At 36.7% G+C, this 19,688-nt stretch overlaps 1 protein-coding gene across 1 annotated transcript; it reads right to left on the reverse strand.

The window, feature by feature from the left end:
• Positions 1–880: 880 nt before the first annotated feature.
• On the reverse strand, positions 881–4,913 carry LOC149023078 (7-deoxyloganetin glucosyltransferase-like). Its single transcript, XM_089150926.1, has 2 exons — positions 4,379–4,913; positions 881–2,173 (listed from the first exon to the last, which is right to left on the reverse strand). The coding sequence occupies exons 1-2, from the start codon at positions 4,884–4,886 to the stop codon at positions 1,239–1,241; spliced, it is 1,443 nt and encodes a 480-aa protein (XP_089007052.1). The 5' UTR covers positions 4,887–4,913; the 3' UTR covers positions 881–1,238.
• Between the last annotated feature and the right edge of the window lie 14,775 nt (positions 4,914–19,688).

A 19,688-nucleotide genomic window follows, 5' to 3' on the forward strand; every position in this document is an offset into this window, starting at 1 on the left:
CAGCCGAAATATCGGCAAAATTTGCCGTTTCACTGGGTTAGCTTTGCAAAAAATTCCCCAAAGTTCGCACCTTGATTATAGTTCATTTTAAACTAGTTCTTAGGAAGGGGGGGGTCAAAAAATAAGTATCATTAACCAAAGGACAAAAAGGCATTGAGGAAGAAAAAACCTTTCCTGAAATAGCATATTTAGCATAGAACTCTTTGAAAGCTTTGTAGGGTTGGGTACTTTTGCTGAACCGACACACTTTTTTTAGGCCAGTTTACTATACAAGATTTGTGGCAACTTCTATGCCGAAAATGGCAAATGGAACAGAATAATTATGCCAAAATCATTGCCATACAACCCCTAGTTACTTTTACATTTTCACGAAGCGATCTAATGCAAAATAGGGACCCTTGAAAGTCTAGGGATTTTACCGAAATTTTGATGGTGCTTACGTATGCTTGTTGCCCTCCATTCAAATTTTGAAAGAAGAATGTGCTGACTGTAGTTAGGCAAGGTTTGAGCTGCCCTAATTTGCTCCCCTTTTCAAGTAATTCTGATATTCACTTGGATTTGGGTTGGTAGCAAATGCATCAGTTTTTGTAGGAGAAAAAAAAAGAGGTTCATAATAAGAAAACAAAATTCTGAAATTAGAATCTTTACCTATACTTAGACATATAATAAGGGATTGTAAGATCTTTTTGTTTATAACTTCTCAATTACTTGCCGGCATAGGTTGTTGGCAACAACGGTCGGTGAATTTCAGCAAAAGGAGGTGGAGAAGGTGAGGGCGTTGGTCGCCTGTGGGGGATGGGTGGTGGTTGCTCGCGGTGGTGGGTATCAAAGATAATTTAGTCATAACACCTTTTATGGGTAAAATGGATATTTCAATTTCAAAGTTAGACAGAAAATGTGAAAACTTAACACTTCGACAACAAGTAATTTTTAATTTGTAAAAAGTAAGCATCCAATAATATTTCCACTTAAGAGGGGCGAGTCATCGTTTCACTCCCACTCAAGTGTCCTCCCAATAAAATACTCTCAACTTTGACTTCGTAAACGCATGGTTGTGTGTGTGTGTTTTTTTTTTTTTTGAAAAACAAATCTACTAACAAGAAGAACCTACAAGTAGTAACGTGTTACAAAGTCTCACAAGCTACGGATTAGTAAGAGACCATAATCTTGAGAGCTCTCTGCTCCATCATTTGAGCTTTTGGAACAAACACAAATCATACATCAGAAAACGGTTGTGCTTATTCACTTGGGTGGAGCACTTTCTTGATTATTTTATCAAACTCAATAGAAGAAGACCCTCCTTGTTTGGTAGCTTCTTCTACTTTATCCTTCCATTCCAAGGCCCTCTTTCTCATCATTTCCCCTTTCTCTCCTTCCATTAATTCCTTGACAAGAGTTTCTACCTCATCTTGTTTTACATCGTCGTTGATCTCCAAACCTATGCCCCAAGTAGTGCAAGTATATCTGCAATTTGTTTGCTGCTCTGCAAAGAATGGCCAGCATATCATTGGCACTCCACCACATATGCTCTCAAGTATAGAATTCCATCCACAGTGTGTAAGAAACCCACCTACGGAGGAGTGCAGGAGCACTTTTTCTTGTGGACACCAGTTCACTAGTAGACCTCTACCTTTGGTGCTCTCTATGAACCCTTCTGGCAAATTTGCAGATTCACTACCCATGACAACATCAGGTCTAATGACCCACAAGAAGGGATACTTGCTGTTTGCCAATCCCCATGCAAACTCTCTCAGGTGTTGATCACTCATAACGGTGACACTACCAAAATTCACATAAACAACTGAATTTGGTTCTTTTTCGTCCAACCATTCAAGGCATTCGAAGTCTTCTCTCCAAAGGCTTGATGAGATTGATTTTGATTCGCTCTCGGGCATTTGCTGGACAAGTAAACCTACTGGGCCAAGAGTATACATGCGAGGGAACTTGCATGCGATAGCACCCAAGACCTCGTGTTCCAAATCATCGAATGTGTTCATTATGATCGCAGATGCCTCGAGACAGTTTTGTGTTTCCTGAGCTAAGAAGTTGAACAAAATGTCATTGGGATCAGTTGTTTTAACAAAGCTTGGGAGATCTTTAAGCCTTATATCTTTCATTCCTGGAATCCAAGAAATGGGTGTATCAAGATAGCCGTTGCTGATGTAGCTCTCATCTGGTGGATCCATTAAAGAAGTTCCTTAGTGTAATGACTAACTAAATTGTATGAAAACAGGAAAACACATTCACGGATAAAAAATTTCTGCTACTGGGCTGCAACAACGCTTCTGCCGCTCCGGATCTCAGCCACCTCATTAATTAGAATAAGAAAGTATCTTTATAAAAGACTACTTGTGAATCTATAGGGGAAGGGTATTATTCCAAGTAATCTATTTAATGGAAACAACAAATAAACAGAGAGTGAGAGATATCTGACATGGTTCGCAAAACAAGGAGATGTGCTACATGCATCTATATGTGATGTTTAAGATGATCCACCGTATAATATATGAGAACTCTTTCCACAAAATCGAAGTTCAAGAATCTATTAGGGTTAGAGTTTTAAGTATAAGATCAGTACACTCTTGATTATCTAGTTGAAATGCTCAGATCATTGATTCTCGCTAGTATTTATATGTAAAACTAAGTTCTATAGTTAAATAAACTCCCCCAAGAGACCCATTACCCTGTAACCAACGCAGTGTCCTATATTAATACATAAATTAGGTATAACTCCATTACGAAGGAATTTTTCAAAATTATTGTTATTTGTGCCTTGATTTCTTATAGTTGTTTCAATGATTAAGGACCTGTTTGGTTACATGAGTCTAAAGATTTCAAACCTATGGAGTCATAATTTATAAAATTAATTGTTTGGTTAACTGAATATGTGGAATGAAATCTATGGATTCATTAGTGATTTTTGTGAATGCTCAAATGTTTAGCCTTTTTGTAGTAGAGATGAAATCTCTGGATTTCACCCCATACCCATAATTCTACAGATTAATGTTTTTAGTATAAAAATATGAATCTCAAGATTTCATGAATCTAGAAATTTTAACACCCAAGCGGGTATAAATCTTGCATTCATGAAACCAGAGATTTCAAATCTCTAAATTCATGTAACCAAACAATTTTGACACATTTGGTAGTGAACCAAATGGATTTGTTTTGAGATGTATGAGTTTAGTAAGGAGAGGTGCGACTTGGCTTATGGATGGTTGTCTAGTTTGGAATATTATTTGTATGCCCTTCTTCTTAGGAAGCATATAATGATATGGATTGCACTAACTATTAAATTTTTTGGGTAAAAGATATATAGATAATTATTGGGATAATTACTATTGCCCTCCTGTACTATTATTTAATTACTAAAATGACTATTATTTATGAAATTACTCTTGCCCCCATAAGTTCTAATGGTGTTAAGAGATAATTATAGTTGAACGCTTAGTTTTTATTTTTCCTTCTAGAATTAAGAAACCAAAAAAACAATATTATCCTCATTTATAATAAATAAATAAATAAAAATATATGAAATACAAATTTTACACCTATATTCTTATCATTTTGGATTCACAAGCAACAAAAAAATTATATCAATAATAAGAACATCCTAAATTTGATGATGTCAAATCAAAAAGTAAATAAACCAAAATCAATCGGAAATAAGAATTTTCTAAGATTTGATAATGTCAAATTAAAAAGTAAATAAATAAAAGGTAGAATATAATACTTTTTTTTTCCTTATTATTTGAAAATGAGATTTTTGTTTTTTTCTTTGCTATATTTTGATTAGAGAATAAGATTGTTTAATTATGCTAATTTTTTACTAATTATTAAGAGTAATAATATAATTTAATATAAAATGTAATTAAGTAAAATCTTAAGGTTATTTTTGAATTTTTAGATAAATAAAAGATGCAACATCATCAATTAACTAACGGAACTTAACGGCAACCGGGCATTAGTAATTACTGAAAAAATCTAAGGTTGGATCAGTAATTTCAAAAAGTATAGGGGATAAAGTAATAATTAAGTAACAATACAGGGGCAATAACAGTTATCCTATTATTATTTTTTTCAGCTCATCAACTGAGTAAAGACTAAATGAATCCAATCCACAAGAAAAATTTTCAAAACAAAAGCCAAAATGAGCATAGATTCTCTCGTGTCCATGTACCACGAACTGGCTTGTATCAAGCCTTTTTAGGTGAGGGATGGGGGCATGGGGATGGTCTGCCTAAATAGAAACGATCTGGATCCATAAAAAATACCTTGTGAGTCAAAAACACAATCCTTTTATGGATAAGATGATAAACAATGCAGTAACACCAAAAGGGAGCATTGAAGTAGGTCAAAAAGAAGGTTGGTGTGGTACCTTTGAGCGGTACAATTCCTCTTTTGACGAGCTCTTGGTAGTGCAAATAGCCCATAAAGCCACAGGCTGAGGCAGTCCAAAACTGAACTTCAGGGATGCCTAATTCCCTGGCAGTTTTTATGGCAAAACTCATGAGCCCGTCCGAAATAATGCAAGAGACTTGAGGTATGTTGGAGGAAGAATTGAGTTTTGCCAGTAGATCACGGAGGGGAGCCAAGCAGTTCTTCCGAACTGAAGCACATAGGCTTGCTGGATCCTGGGTAGCATCACGATCGGATTGTGGCAACCCGTCGGGAATGGTTTCAAACTGGAAATCAGTCAAGCCCTTGACAGCATCCGGACCTTTGGATCGCAATAAGCGTTTGTAATTGAAGTCAGTGTGCACGAAGGTGATATGGAAGCCTCTTGAGTGGAGAAGCTTGGCTAATTGCATCATGGGGTTAATATGGCCTTGTGCTGGGAATGCAATGCACACCGCATGAGGCTTCTGACCTTGAGAAGAAGCCATTTTTGCTTATTTTCTGGGGCCTTAGGCAGTGCCCTAATTTATAGAAGAAATCACTTGCAGCAGCCGATGATTCACTTAAAAAGCCGTAGGTCAAATATGGCATGCTAGAAACGACTTAGGAGTTAGGACTGAAAATATCTCCGTGTCGTCTACACAAGAAGCATCTGAACCACACGTATCTTCCTAGCTTCTTGGTTGTTCTCAGAATTTTGTTTGACATCCATATGCAGATCACCAGCTAACAAGAGTACGTAACCCCAGTGGCTGTCTTTTTTGGATTCAATATTTGGCATTTTGTGCCTTTTTGATGCGCTAACTAATTCCATTTGGATTCTTGAAATGTGTGGTCGAGCATTCTGATGAATAACACAATCAAAGGTCACGTTGGTTACTAAAAATTCAAAGGTGACATGGTTGTTTGTTACCAAATAGGACTTTAGTTAACCAATTCCTTAGCAGACCTGATGTTGAAGCCATGTTGAGACACCCAATCTTATCTCATCTTCTAAGGATACTTGGTCTTGAAATCCTTCAAAACAAGGAGTTTTCTTATACCATGCGCTTATCACCATGGCAATTTAGGCTTCTAATAATGTAGCTTCCTCACCTACTCCATCTACTCTAGATCCATATCGTAAACAGATTTAAAACAGATAATTAAGCCATAAGTAATAATTTTTTCTTTTGGAAATGTGGTCATTATGCTTGGATGTATATAGAGGTCTTTGTTTAAGACAGGTAACTCCTTCCCCCCTGTATCCTCTTTGTTTAAGAAACAGTAACTCATCACTCATGCTCTAATTTTTGTGATTTTGTTGGAAGGTGAGAATCTTAGAAATAATGTAGATGAATTAAAAGTACAGTAGTAAATAACTTGTAATTTTTTAAAAGGACTAGTGTGGATAACTTGTAATTTTTATCACTTAAATTGGCAATCGATAGTTTTGATCCAACTTAAGTAGAATGTATGAAAAAAAAAACTCAAAATTAATTTGAATTGAAATTGTTTATTGTACATTTCTTTCTGAGAGTAGTTTGATTCCCTTGAGTGAACGTCGTCAAGCTTTGTTGATAATACCCAGAAGAGCTTACTGTTCAAGCTAGAAACTACTCGAGATTCAAAATATCTACGCATCGCCTACACAAAATTACAAGAATCATGTGGACCATATGAATCTTCTTTGTTAGTTGTTCACAAAATTTCCTTCGACATAGAGATATATGTTGGACCAAAAGCTAAAAGGAGCCACGCCGGTGGTGTCTTATGTTGATTTAGTTGGCATTTTGTGCCATTTGATGAACTCTAATTAATTCCATTTGGATTCTTGGAATGTGTGGTCAAGCATTTAGATGGATAAAACTCTCAAAGGTCACATGGATATTTTAGTTTGACGAAGTAGCATCTTCTGTTTCTTTTGATTGTGGATGTTAGTACCCAAAAAAAAGAAGAAAAAAAAGAAAAAAAAGAAAAAAAAAAAAAAAAAAGAATAACTAGAAGATTATCGAATTTTGATTCGATTAGTATTATTAATGCGTTGAATCGTTCAGCGTAATTTTAGATTGTCCACATCTCAGTCTAGATTTTGATATCGACTGCTCGTTTCTCAATAGTCGACATCAAAATCTCAATCCTACAACTCACGATATTTCACTAAATGATTCAGTGTATTAATGGCACTGAACCCAAGCAAAATAAAAAAAATATCCATCATTTTCCTTTTTGGTGCTAATACTCCTATTATTTACCTTTGATACCTTCTTATCATTTCCGAATCTCGGACCATAACCTCATTATTACAAATCAATTTCTATTCCACCAAAATATTCATTAGCACAAGCACAAATATCTTTTCTCAATTTTCTTCGCTGTTAAATAACCAAATAATTCATGTTATTAGCTCAAAGACTACAAATTTGAATTTTATCCCAGAACTCGAACTAAATCATGTAACCCTAATATTTCTTCTCTTTTCCGTAGGGGCAATGCTCTTGTGGTCCTCGAAAGACCACAAAGGTGGTCCTGTGGTCACATTGAGCTAATTCTTACAAACCCATCTAATATTAACGGTAAAAATGGTTGTTGGTTCTCACTAATCTATTTATGGGAGATAGTCCAGATAATTAGTCTAAAAAAATAAAAAAATGAAAGATCCTTATATTGATTCGCTATTCCTAAATAAAGAAAGGTTGAAGCCAAAGAAAATCAAGATTCACATCCTTGTTCCTCCACAAAATTGTGACCCACAAAACCTTTTCAATCTCGTGAAAAGGGAAGAAAAAAATCCATGACCCAAATACCATTGTGGATGGATGGTCAAAGAGATAGATCGAATTAGAGAGAAGAATCTTCCTTGGTTACTGTGTTTCTTGGAGAGAGATCCAGAGAATGGTTTACAAAATAATTCTTATTACTAGAAAAGAATTACCAACAGTGCCCTAGTTGCTGCATGCCACATTCAAAAGCTAATCTGGGCATGCATTCAATGCCTAAGTCCAAGAGTACCACCACTATATCCTTGGATCTTATTGCAGGAAATATGTCAAATATGGAGCAAAAAGAGAATGCATACAGTTATGCAACATATACAAAATTTACAAAACACAACCAAAAATCTACTTCAAACAAAAGAATAACAATGTGAAGAACTACATCCATGCAATCAACAATGGCCCCATGGGTAGCTTCATTACAACTTCCCTAGCTAAACATTGTTGGTCAATCAATTGCATAGAGCAAGTAAATAGACTGAGTAGCCGCCGGCGCTGGAAATTTAAAAAGGTACTTATACTAATGCAATATTCATCATAATTGTCAAAGGAAGTGAAGCCTCCAACATAAATATTTCAGAGAGCTGGGTATCATTCCTAGATGTAGTAATTGTCCAACTAAATATGAAAAGAACATTGTTTGTATCGATGTAGTAAAAGGACTTGAGAAGCTTTAATGTGACAATACAGAGCAGCAGCACAAGAGAACCTCTCCCAATAAATGGTTTGCAAATCTAAAAGAAAAATAGAACCACTTTGTTAAAATGCTAAATGCCAAATCATTTACAATGGTTAGAAGACAACGTCCAATGTATTTCCCAAACAAATAGAAACACACAAAGTAAGGAGCATATGCTTACATCTCGTACTCCACCATGTCAGTGATATGATAGTAAAATATCATAAGCATAAATTTTATTTTTTTCCTGATCTATCCAGTATGGAATCTTTCATCTTGACCATCCAAAGAAAAACAGAAATAGAAATAATGATAACCAGACAAATAAGGTGCTCCACCATGTTAGTGATATAATGTTGTTGCTGCTGACTAAAATGTGATTGAAGCTTCTACAAATAACTCATTAGAGTGTTAAAATGTTGTCAATTGGGCTTTGATCCTTATTGTTCTTTCTTTCGAAGTCCACTAAATATGATTCTTAGTATGGCAATAGACTTGGAATCAGATGCGAGTCCAAATGTATAGCAAAGTTTCCAAATTCTGAATTAGGTTCTCTGAAACAAATAGGCAAATAAGATAGCACATGACTACAAAGAATCCTTAGGTCGGGTTCCTCCCAACTTTATGATTGCAAGGATCAAGCAAGAAATTGAAAGCAAGAACCATACTCACTTCAAGTACATCGTCCTTGCATTAGGAGCTCTATGTCAGCCTTGAGCGAAAATATATTTTCATCTTGAGTGGATATCTTTTCATCCTGCGTAGATATCTTTTCAGCCTTCCTAGCTATCTCTTCAGCCTGCGTAAATATTGTTGCCTCTAATGTGTGTATCTTAGCCCGCAATTGTGCATTCTCTTTAGCATATGTTTTGTTGAGCTCTCTTGCTGTCTCATGTACTTGTGTTAGAGTTATTCCAACTCAACACATTCATACTTGACCACGGACATCTTCACCTACACAATCTCTAAAAGCTTGGTCTTACACAGTAGAGTCCCCTCACATTTTTTTAGGCAGTTTATTGAGTTTTTTTTTTCCATGGGGCCTACATTTGAAACACAAAAATAAGTTAAAAGATATACTAATTGAAGCTATAAAATGGTAGTACCTTATTTATGATTTTATAACTTACAATGATCACATTAGCAGTCTTGTCTGTAGGGTCACGTGTAATCTTGAACATTTTCATACGAGTGGGATATTCTTTATTTGGGTGCTTCTGACGCTAAACAATTAAGAAACAATAAAATAGTATAACATGTGAACTTCTATAAACAACATTTATACTTTCAAATAACATCATATATCTTCTCCTCTCGAATTACAGGAAAAAAAAATATTTCCAGTGTTATGCAATGATTTAGAGTTAGTAGGGTGTCGTAACTTATTGTCATCCACATGCTGTTCATGATGCCATCTCATATCATATCACTTGAGATCTTAGATGACATGTATAACCTTTGGAATCTTGGGATCAAAGGAAAATGACGTAATATCTTGACTAGGATTTTCTTCTCAATTGATTCATACCTTGATGCACCACATTTGTAACAAGACGTGGCATTGGCTGTCTCATTTCAATACAACATACAATCGTTGGTGTATGCATCGATCTTGTTATAATTGAGGCCCAAATCTAGATGGTTTTAGGAAATATAAGTTACTGAGATGGATAATATTTATATGGAAAAAGGATAAACAAGTGTAACAAAGATCAAAAATTAAATTCAACTAGAAGAAGAAATAAAGTTAGTTTGGTCTAACTAACTTGACATGCAAAAGTTACAAGTCACACACTCTTAAATCATAGAGAATACTCGACTTCTATTCAATTCACTCCAACCATGTTTGATTATAAGCATGTATTTAGTGAGATGAAAAGAAACACACATCCTAGTTGAAGTATGAAACTCAAAAACAAAGTTCAATCCTATTTTGAGTGCCTTGGATCTTCCCCGTGTAATGGTAATCAGTCCTAAATGTAAAATTGGGTGCTCAATGTTAGGTTTTGTGGGCTTAACTAATACTGGTTCCTTTATCTGGGCCCATATTCATTCAGGGGTATTACTGATCTTTATTATTGTGGGAATGGTTAAAGGTTAGGGTTTTATATTATAAATAACTTCTTGGGTCCCCGTAGCCATCACATGATACATTTGGGTTTGAGGTTGTTTCCACATACAATCAAACGAAGGATTCCAAAGAGTAAAAGGCTACGGAAGATTCAAGAAGAGCAAAAGGAGGATCTATAACAAGAACGTACAACAAGTATTTATTTATACACTTCCGTGATTATATTCATAACTATGATTTAATTATTATAGGAACAATATAGATCCTGGTGGATCCAACACTCAAGACTACAAAAAAATTTTCCCTCCTAGACCCTACATAATGCAGAGCCGAGAAGGCTTGCTGGCTTGCTGCAGTGGCCTCCCAGTTGCATCACATAACACAATGCAGCTCACAGAAAAAATGGAGGCAAAAAGGGCAGCTTCCATCTGTGCTAAGACTACAACAATGAAAGGGTAAAAAAAACACAAATAACACATCTGGACAGGGATCCTAGTCCAGCAATGCAAACAGCACCCACCTCGATGCATTGACAAGACTGAGTAAAAGAAAGTTCCGAAGTAAAGTAAAAAGAGAGGCAAAGTAGAGGAGCAAAGTTACACAGGAGAAGAAAGGAAAGGTTGAATTAGTCAACAAAACACTTCCAAGAATTCTGTTGGCTGAAATGCCATCAGAGAGATCTATCCATGGAAGAGTTCGAGGGTCGAGAAATACAATATATCGCCGAGATTTCGGCGAAATATAATATATCGCCGAGATTTCTCGGCGATTTCTCGGTGAAAAATCGTTCCCCCTCGCTCAAACCTTAAAGTTTCTTCACAAAAAAATATAATAGTAGTTGCAGAGATGAACAAAGAAAGAGAAGGAAACTTTCGCTGTTGCAAACACGACCTACATCCCGCGCGCGGCTCCAAATTTCGTGACAAAACCCCAATTTCTCTCTCAGTGATTCTCTTTTGTAAACTTCTCTCTTCTCTTTGAAACAAATATTTGTAAATATGGAGGAAATGAGAGAGGGGGTACAGGGGCTCGAGAAAATCATCGAAGATGAAGCTCTTGCTTTCTTGAACCGCTGGAGCTCCTCCGTGCCTTCGGTGGGCCGTTGGCGCTTGGACTTGACAAAATGGAGTGAAGGTGAAGCACGCAAGCAATGCAAAAATATCACCGCCTCATGTCCTCTCTAGAAAAGTGTGAGTGGTAAAAAACATTAATAAAGTAATGTGGGACCAACTAAGTCCCATCACTTTTCTCTTGCAAAACTCCACTGTGATTACGTGAATGAAAAGTTAACTTGGGATTGTGAGTATGTGCGTAAATCGACGAGAGGTCGAAATGTGAGAGAATTTCGGCGAACTATCGGCGTTTCGTTGGCGCGGGAATGGCGCTTCGCCGATATTGTTCCTTGGATCTATCTACACTTCAATCACACCATAATAACTTTGAAATGTGATCCAGTTGTGAATTAGTCAACAAAACACTGACTTGGAGGTTCTGAAAATTCTTCAGCCTAATAGATATGATTGTCCGCTAGAATCAGATGTGTGTTCAACTTAACCATCAACACTTGGGCAGATTCATCTTGTAGGTAATACGTCAAAAGTAATTCAATTCAATTAATTGATGGGGAAAAAATTCCTTACCTGAATTCGCTTTCCCTTACTTGAAGTATTCAGAGCGGAAGTTTAGATCCACGTTCTCGTTCCACCACCAAAGGTTTACCGGCGAGATTCCTCAATCACAGGGAAAGGGAATAATATCCACAACCCAAATGCCGTGGATTAATGGAATGAAGATCAAATACTAGCAAAGAAGAAAATCTAAGCCTGCGATTCTAAGAGAGAGGGAGAGAGAGATGGAGCCGCCGTTTCTCAGAGATTCGCTCGTGCGAATGAATTACTCCGTTACTTACTCACTAATGCGGTAGTTACTAAAATATATAACTTATTTTGTAACCGCCCTAATAGTGAGTTTCCAATATTGCCCTTGGGCATTTAATTTATTAATCAAATTAATAAATTCCAACACATCTATAATAGTGTCAATCAACAACAGCAGCAATCAGCTTTTACTAAATCGTATCACAAGTTGCAGCTGAGATTATGGGTAAACAATAATACAGCTCACTATTAGGAATAACAACACCACTAAAGATTATCCAATATACAACAAAATACACCCTATTTCAATATTATGATTCCCTTATTCAGTATCAAGGACTTATTTAAAAGGAACGGTAGGTGTTCCAAATGAGGTGGATCAGTAAGTTGGACCTCTATCTCCTCTCCTATCTCTCCACTTTCCCACTCTGCAAAACTCTATAAATCTGGCACCATCCATGACAAACTTACTCTTCAAATCCGAATTGTATTTTTATTAGATTTGGTTCTTCTTCCAAGGCAAGAGATCCAAACGACAAGTTGGTTAGAGGTCGTGGGTTCCTCCTCAGCTTTTGTTTTCCATCCTCTTTTGTTCTTACTAACCTCTAACCCCTGGTTTTCCTTTCATTTTCATTGGAGCATTTCATCATACAATAAGGCTGTCTTTGTTTGCTGCAATAAAGGTGGGGTGGGAAAATTGTTGAAAAAAATAAAATTTTCCGTTAAATCTTAAAGTATAATTTGTTTGGTTGCTTGGGGTGAGAAAATTAGAGAGAAAAATTGTCTGGTGAGATGGCAAGCCAACTTTCCCACCCTAGTTTTTTAAAACCCCATAAAATGTGTGGAAATTTGTGGAAAAGTAAAAAAGTAGAACCCACAATTAACATTTTTTTACAAAATCTCTTTCTTTTCTCTCCTTCTCCCTCACCCCACTGCACATGGGACCCACATGTTTTTTTTTTTTTTCCCACCCCACCTTTGCAAACAAACGTAGCCTAAAAGTATAGTTCTTTTTTTTTTTTGTTTCCTTAGGATGGGAAAGTTAGAGACAAGTTTCCTTAATTTAAGAAAACTTGTTTGATGATGTGATAAACAAACTTTCTCAACCCAAGCCTTTTCAAAACCCCATAAAATGTATGGGATTTTGGGGAAAAGTGTGGAAAAGTAAAAAATGGGGCCCACAATTATCATTTTTTCACAAAATCCCTTCATTTCATTTCCTTCTCCCTCACCCCACTACACATGGCCCCACATGTTTATTTTTTCCACCCCACCTTTGCAAACAAACGCAGCCTATAGGGAGAAAATATAATTATTGAATAACTAAATGGAGAAGACACAGTCATAAATTAATAATTATTGAGTAACATAGGCAATCAAAAATCACAACAATGGAGAAGACCTAAATATTGACAATCAAAATAAGATTTCAACATGGTATAAGTGTATAACTAGTACGATTAGTTACTTTAACTAGCTAGGCTTTTCTATATGAATATTGATTTACTTCTACTTTTCAAGCTTAGCAACACAATTCCCAGACAAGAACTAGAAAACCTATATTGTTTCTTAGGGGAAATATATATATATATATATATATATATATATATATATATATATAGAAATGCAACCACTATCATAAAAAACTGAAAAAGTATTATTAATGATCAAGCACAAGTAAAGGGGGAAAATGATACAAAAAAGCATAAACTATACTAGGATCTCACCGCATGTCAAAGCCAAAAATGATTAGTGAACAGTCACAGAGTAATACGCCTGAATCAAGCTCCAATAAAATGAAAATTCATCAACATAAAAAACAGAAGAGGTACTTGATGCTCCAAATTAAGAAATACTAAATACAAAATCAATTGAACACCATAGTAGAAGATTGCAGTGCAGAAGTGATGCGTCAAAATCTACTCAGCCCTTAGATCTTCGATGGATGATCTGCAAAAACAATCGTCAGATGTGGCCCGACCGCTGGGGTCGGGAGTCCACCTCCGAAGGCTAAGTCAGTAGATGAACTGATCATAAACGGCTCTGCTTGAGCACAGAGCGAAAGTATGAATATGAATATTGAGAATACGATTCAGATTGTATCTGTCTTGTATGTAGGTCATGTTTATATAGTGTTTACCTTCGAATCTCCTTCGTTGGATTTATTTGAGCCTTCTTCGGGTGATTGTCCGATCTTAACGAATAGATCCGTTGATAATAGATCTGTTCGTTGATGAGATGATGGATAAGTTCCTTTGTTAGCACGATCATAGCTCGGCGGTTATCCGAGTAAGCACGATCGTTTGTCTCGTAAATGCCATTAACTGTCTCCTTGATGATTCGTTATCCATCCCGAATTTTATGGGTTCGTGCTTATCCTTGGAACCACATGGTTCCTTCCTCATCACGCTATAATGAGCCAATCGGATGTCCGAACCCAATCATGATTTTCGAACCCGACCGTGAGGTCAGACCGTCTTCGACCGGGGTCAAAGACTGAACCGAAGATGGACCCGGTTCAGTAATATTTTATCCGAAACATAAGCCCCCCAAGCCGAGTGTTTGGGAGAAGTCCCCAGACCGAATGCTTGGCTTGCTTGATCAAACGAAAACGTCCTGTCATTCTTGAAAAAATCATATTTATTGCTACTGCACCTCTGCTTCAGTGCTGTGCTACCAAGTGTTAGGAGGTCTTATTTGGGCATAGACGATGCCCATATGGGGTCTTATTCAGGAAATCTGAAGCCCTGCGATCTTTCAATGATAATCCAATTGTTGTAACCGAAGCCTTGCTAGAATATCTTTAGTCGGTCGGAACCGAAGCCTTTGCTTTGGAAGGTCTTAGTCGGTTGGAACCAAAGCCTTGTAGAAGGTCCCACTCAGGTTTTAAACCGATGCCTTGTAGAAGGTCTCACTCGGGTTTTAAACCAATGCTTTGTCTTTGGAAGTCTCACTTGGGCGAGGCCGATGCTTCGTCTTTGGAAGTCTCACTCGGGCAAGGCCGATGCTTCTTTAGGAGGACTCACTTGGGCATAGCCGAAGCCTCTTGATTTGATCGGTGCCATCCATGCTCCCTATCTTGTCATGCCTCTATTAGAAAGAGATTTGGTGTCTAAAGCTTGACTTGCATTGAGGCTTTTTGAGATGTCTTGCATGTCTTGCATTCCACGATCGGTTCGATTCACAATCGGCAGCTAAGTTCTTCAGCTTATACACTCCCGAACCAGTTGGTTTGATTATCATATATGGCTCTTCTCATGAAGGATCCAACTTCTTTTGGTGACGCGGATCTGATGCCAAAGTGCTTCTGAGGATAAAATCCCTTGATCGAAATTGTCAATGCTTTACTTGGGTATTATAATGGTGTAAATAATCCACTTGATCGGGAGAACGTTGCCTCCATCCCTAGCATTGTTTCCTGCCTCGATCACTGATTGGCACCTTCGATATTTGTCCTTTTTTAGCTCCCGATGATGATCTTGATCATGATTACATTCTCGAACATCGCGATCTCTGTTGTATTCTTTCTTAATCTTTTAAGTTGTACAAATTCGCCACGGGGGATGCATCACCACCATTGTAGAATATCTTCTGAAGCTTTGAGGTCTCTTAACCTTGCTTGCTACTAGTTTGCTCGTGTTCGAACTTTCAAAGTTGGCTTTGATTGCTTTGATTTTTCTTGTTCTCTTCTTATGTTTGAGAGAACATGATATAGACGGGCTCATCGGAGGGCCATTAGATTCAATTTCAGCAAACTGGTTGCAGAAATATTGAATGCACTGTAATTGTAGAGAAGCTCTTGCAGCAAAAACTTCTTGTTTGAGGTATTGAACATCCTCCAAAATTATCTCCTCAGTCTTGGCAAGCCTTTGCCGTTTGTGTTGTGCACACCCACCTGCACTATAGAGAAGATGATGTAGTAACAGCAGCAATGTTTTCTTTGATTTATTGGTTTTATGCTCCTCAGAAAGAGCTGCAACAGCTTTCTCTTTGCTCTTATTTGAAGCATCATCAATGCACATGTCCACTGTTGATTGCCCATTGTCGAAAAGACTTGGTATTAGCACCACTCCCAGCAGTGGTGGAAGATGCGTTGATCAATTTCAATCTTACCTATGATTCTGCTACCCACCTTGAATGTAATTAGTTGGTTGAGATGAACATGGACCAAACACTAGTTTAAGGCCAAGTGTTTAGATGCCATCTTGACTTTGGATCTCTGTTCAATCTCGTGTTCGATCCAAGCTATCATGCATCAACGCTGCTGTTGAGAGGGGGAGTTCTAACACTGGCAGCAACACAGCATATATATTTGCATAAAAAGGAATGGGAATTATGAGCATTCCCTCAAGATATGGATGAACCTGATGCACTCAAAGTTTAGGATGAGCAGACTTGATTTAATCTGTTTCGCCTTTCCATCTACTTGTGGGCCAGAGTAAATCGATTTTCTCGAAATTGCAATTATAAAAATTATGCACAGCTTCCCCCTAGTTCAGTTCTAAAACTAAAGGTAATCAGAGGATCAAACTTTGAAATTAGCTAGACTTACCCATCTATGTTGTGCACGCACACCTGTATTGAAGATGATGCAGCAGCAGCAATGTTTTCTCTTATTTCTTAGCTCTTGCACCACAGACTTGTCTTTTTCACAGTCTTTCTTGAAGTAAATTACTCCAAGTATTGAGAGGCAATTTTGTCCCTTTCTTAGTGAAGAATCCACTACTGACAAATCTCCATGCTTTGGAAGTCATGTATGACTACCAAGGCATTCTAGGAACCACCTATTGAAATTGGAAGATACATCTGTAATTTCTCAAACAAAGTGTCTCTTCCCTTAATCTCCATAAAACCCAATAAATAATCAATGGAGCCATGTGATTTGATTTTTGGGACAGAATTGATGGAGCATAAATAATAGCAATTTCATTATTTAAATGATGAACAATACCAAGAGTGTAACTATGCGTGCACCATTGAAAAGAGACAATGAAAGCATGCATGTACCACGACATTTGTCAACAAAATTGGATTTCTTAGCATACTTTTTATCACATATTATTGGATTCTTAGCATACTGCATACTTATGGTCTTTTTAAATCATGCCAAAAGCATGGTGGCCATTTCTGTAAATCTATTGAGGAATAGAAAAGCTGCAAATCAGAATTATGAAAAAACTTACAACAAAAAGAGGAACTTACAGCACGGTGGCCTTTCGGATCTTGGTGAATTTCTCCATCGGAGAGTGATTTTTAGAGGAAAAGAAACATAACTGCCAAAAACCAATTGAAAGTAATGATCGTAGTTCAATTCTCGACGCATAACTGCCTTCTCTACAAGCTCGTCTCCCTTGGTTCCGACACTCTTCTGTCAGCAACTCTTCTTTTTTTTTTTTTTTTGTTTTTTTTTATTTTAAAACACAACATTCTATGCCATAATCATGGTAGTAGAAAACCAAGGCCCTTGGTGAAGCTGAAGTGAGTAACCATCTGCAGGTAAAGAGCTGCACTCATCTGGAATTTTTGATATATTCCTTTTGATATTCCACATCCAACTCTAGGTTGTATATGGCGAATACTCTGATCAGGTATTAAATCATCTAGGCCTTCCACATCAGTCCAGCATCGACCCTTTAAGTCTAACTTGAACATTTATGTTGTATAGTCCCTTAAAGAACCCTTAAAGATTGAAGTTCTCTGAACAATGAATCATGGTGCTCGAGTTGCTGAACTAGACTAATCATCACTTCATCAATGTAAGGTAAAATGTCTCAAATCAATGGATTTTCATCCAATGAAGCCAAAACATTATATAAAGTAACTGCATACGTTTATGTTAGACCCAATTGAGTGCTTAATTAGATCTCTAAGAAATCAATAATGGTTCATCAGAAGTTATTCCATGCTACTGATTCATCATACACTGTCGGCTTCTCAATTATCCAGAGAAGCATCCACAGAGAATCAGCATTAGAAGGTGTTTTAAAATGATTAATATCAAAACTGCTTAAGCTGAAACAGATGCTAATGAGACAAAATATGAATTTACATCTTATTATATATATATGAACCAATACTTAACACACATGGTGAAATTGTATAATAAACTTCATAAAAAGAACTAGACGAAAGAAGAACCTGAAGATGCATGAATCTGCATACCATGCTATAATGTGACCTAAAACATATTTAGTTTTTAAGATGGGAAACAACCATTATGTCTTGCCTGGAAAATCTATCATTCCAGCAGACCACAACACGGAATTGTTCAAGAACGCCTTTCCGAATCTTCATCGATTCAGGCCTTCTTCTCTAGATCCCCTCGACGTTGATAAAAACTCTCACCCCTTTAGCAGGTAAGACCGTTACATTCCAAATTCCTCTATTGTTCAAATTCTAGAGACAGGGTCTCACAAACGCAAAAGAATATGCTTTAACATAAAGAATTCATAATTCTGAATCAGTTCTTATGTTACCATTCTTTGTAGAAAGCAACGATAAAGATTAATTTATTGTGGCAATGATGTTGTTAGGCAAAGAAATAAACCACGTACTTTATGGGAAATTCTTCGCTAAATAATCCCTCTGTAATGGCTACTTTAATTTAAGGGAAGAAGGAATGTACCACGTACCTTATGGGTGGTTATTGAAAACGGGAATTGAAAGCAAGATTACCTCAAACAAAAAATCTCCAGAAGAGTAGTAGTTATAAACTTCTTATCATTTCACCAAATCTTCCGAAAAGTGCAGCATAAAGTGCTGCTCCCACTTAATCATAGACTAGGAAGACCTCCATAACTTGTATTCTCCAAGTCTTGAAGACAATATCAGAGATGGCCGGAATGAGTAGAATATGCGAGGAATTGGTTGTCCTTCAGCCCTGGTACCACGTAAATTGTAGAATGTAGATGAGAGAAAGAGAGGAAAGAAGCCACAATTTATGATGAAGCTTCACTGTTTTGTTGTGAAGACTTCAGATCAGTAGTACGTATTTATAGAAGCAAAATATAAACTGATTACAACTAGGACACCAAGACTGGTTTGAGCTTATGAAATAACTAACAAAATCATAATCAAACTAGGATCCTCAACTATCGCCTTCAGTCCCATAGAGAATTAGCACTAATTCTCGATGGTCCCAATCAGGACAATTTTGCCCTTCTAACAGTAGCAAACACTTGGTGTTACACTATAAACCAGATGAATTAACCATCCTTAATACCTTCATCACTGACAAAACAGTGATGGATCAAAGATTATCTGGGAGTTATAGTTGACCACCAAGTGTCATGGATGATGAGGCCACATTAATTGTAGGAGGATAAGTTAACGGCCCAACGCATGTAAGGCTATGAAACCTTTGGTGTTCTCTATTTCTTTCTATTATTCTTTTCCTCCTATAGGGTGGCAAAAATGTCAAACTTCTCACTTCTAGACCTTGGTGCAAATTTCGGTCGAAACCTAAGTTTCGCTCAAGCCAAAAACTGAAATCTTTAGGTTTCGACCAAAATTTCAGTCAACAAAATACAATGACCAGCTAGATCAAATGATGGTGTCTCACATATATTAAGTTCAAGCTCATATATCATGTATACATATGTATTTCTTCCAAATACATAATTTAGAAAATAGTTTTTAAAATAAAAAATTAAAAAGAAAAAAATAGTAGCAATAATTAAAAATAAATAGATGGATAAGTTTAACAACACACAATCATACATAGTCTTAGGCTAGACATATATTAATTTCAAAGCAATACAAGATCATTTAAGGCATGAACAAAATAAAAAAATAAAAAAAAAAAATGGAATGCTTAGAACTGTTGGGTATGGCTGTTGTGGGTTAATATGTGTTTGAAGGGAGAAGTCAAAGAAGAGGTCCTTGTATCTTAGATTGTTTTGGTAAAT

This window comes from Hakea prostrata, chromosome 3 (assembly GCF_041222555.1).
Source record: "Hakea prostrata isolate BN-2017 chromosome 3, UWA_Hpros_2, whole genome shotgun sequence".
NCBI lineage: Eukaryota > Viridiplantae > Streptophyta > Magnoliopsida > Proteales > Proteaceae > Hakea > Hakea prostrata.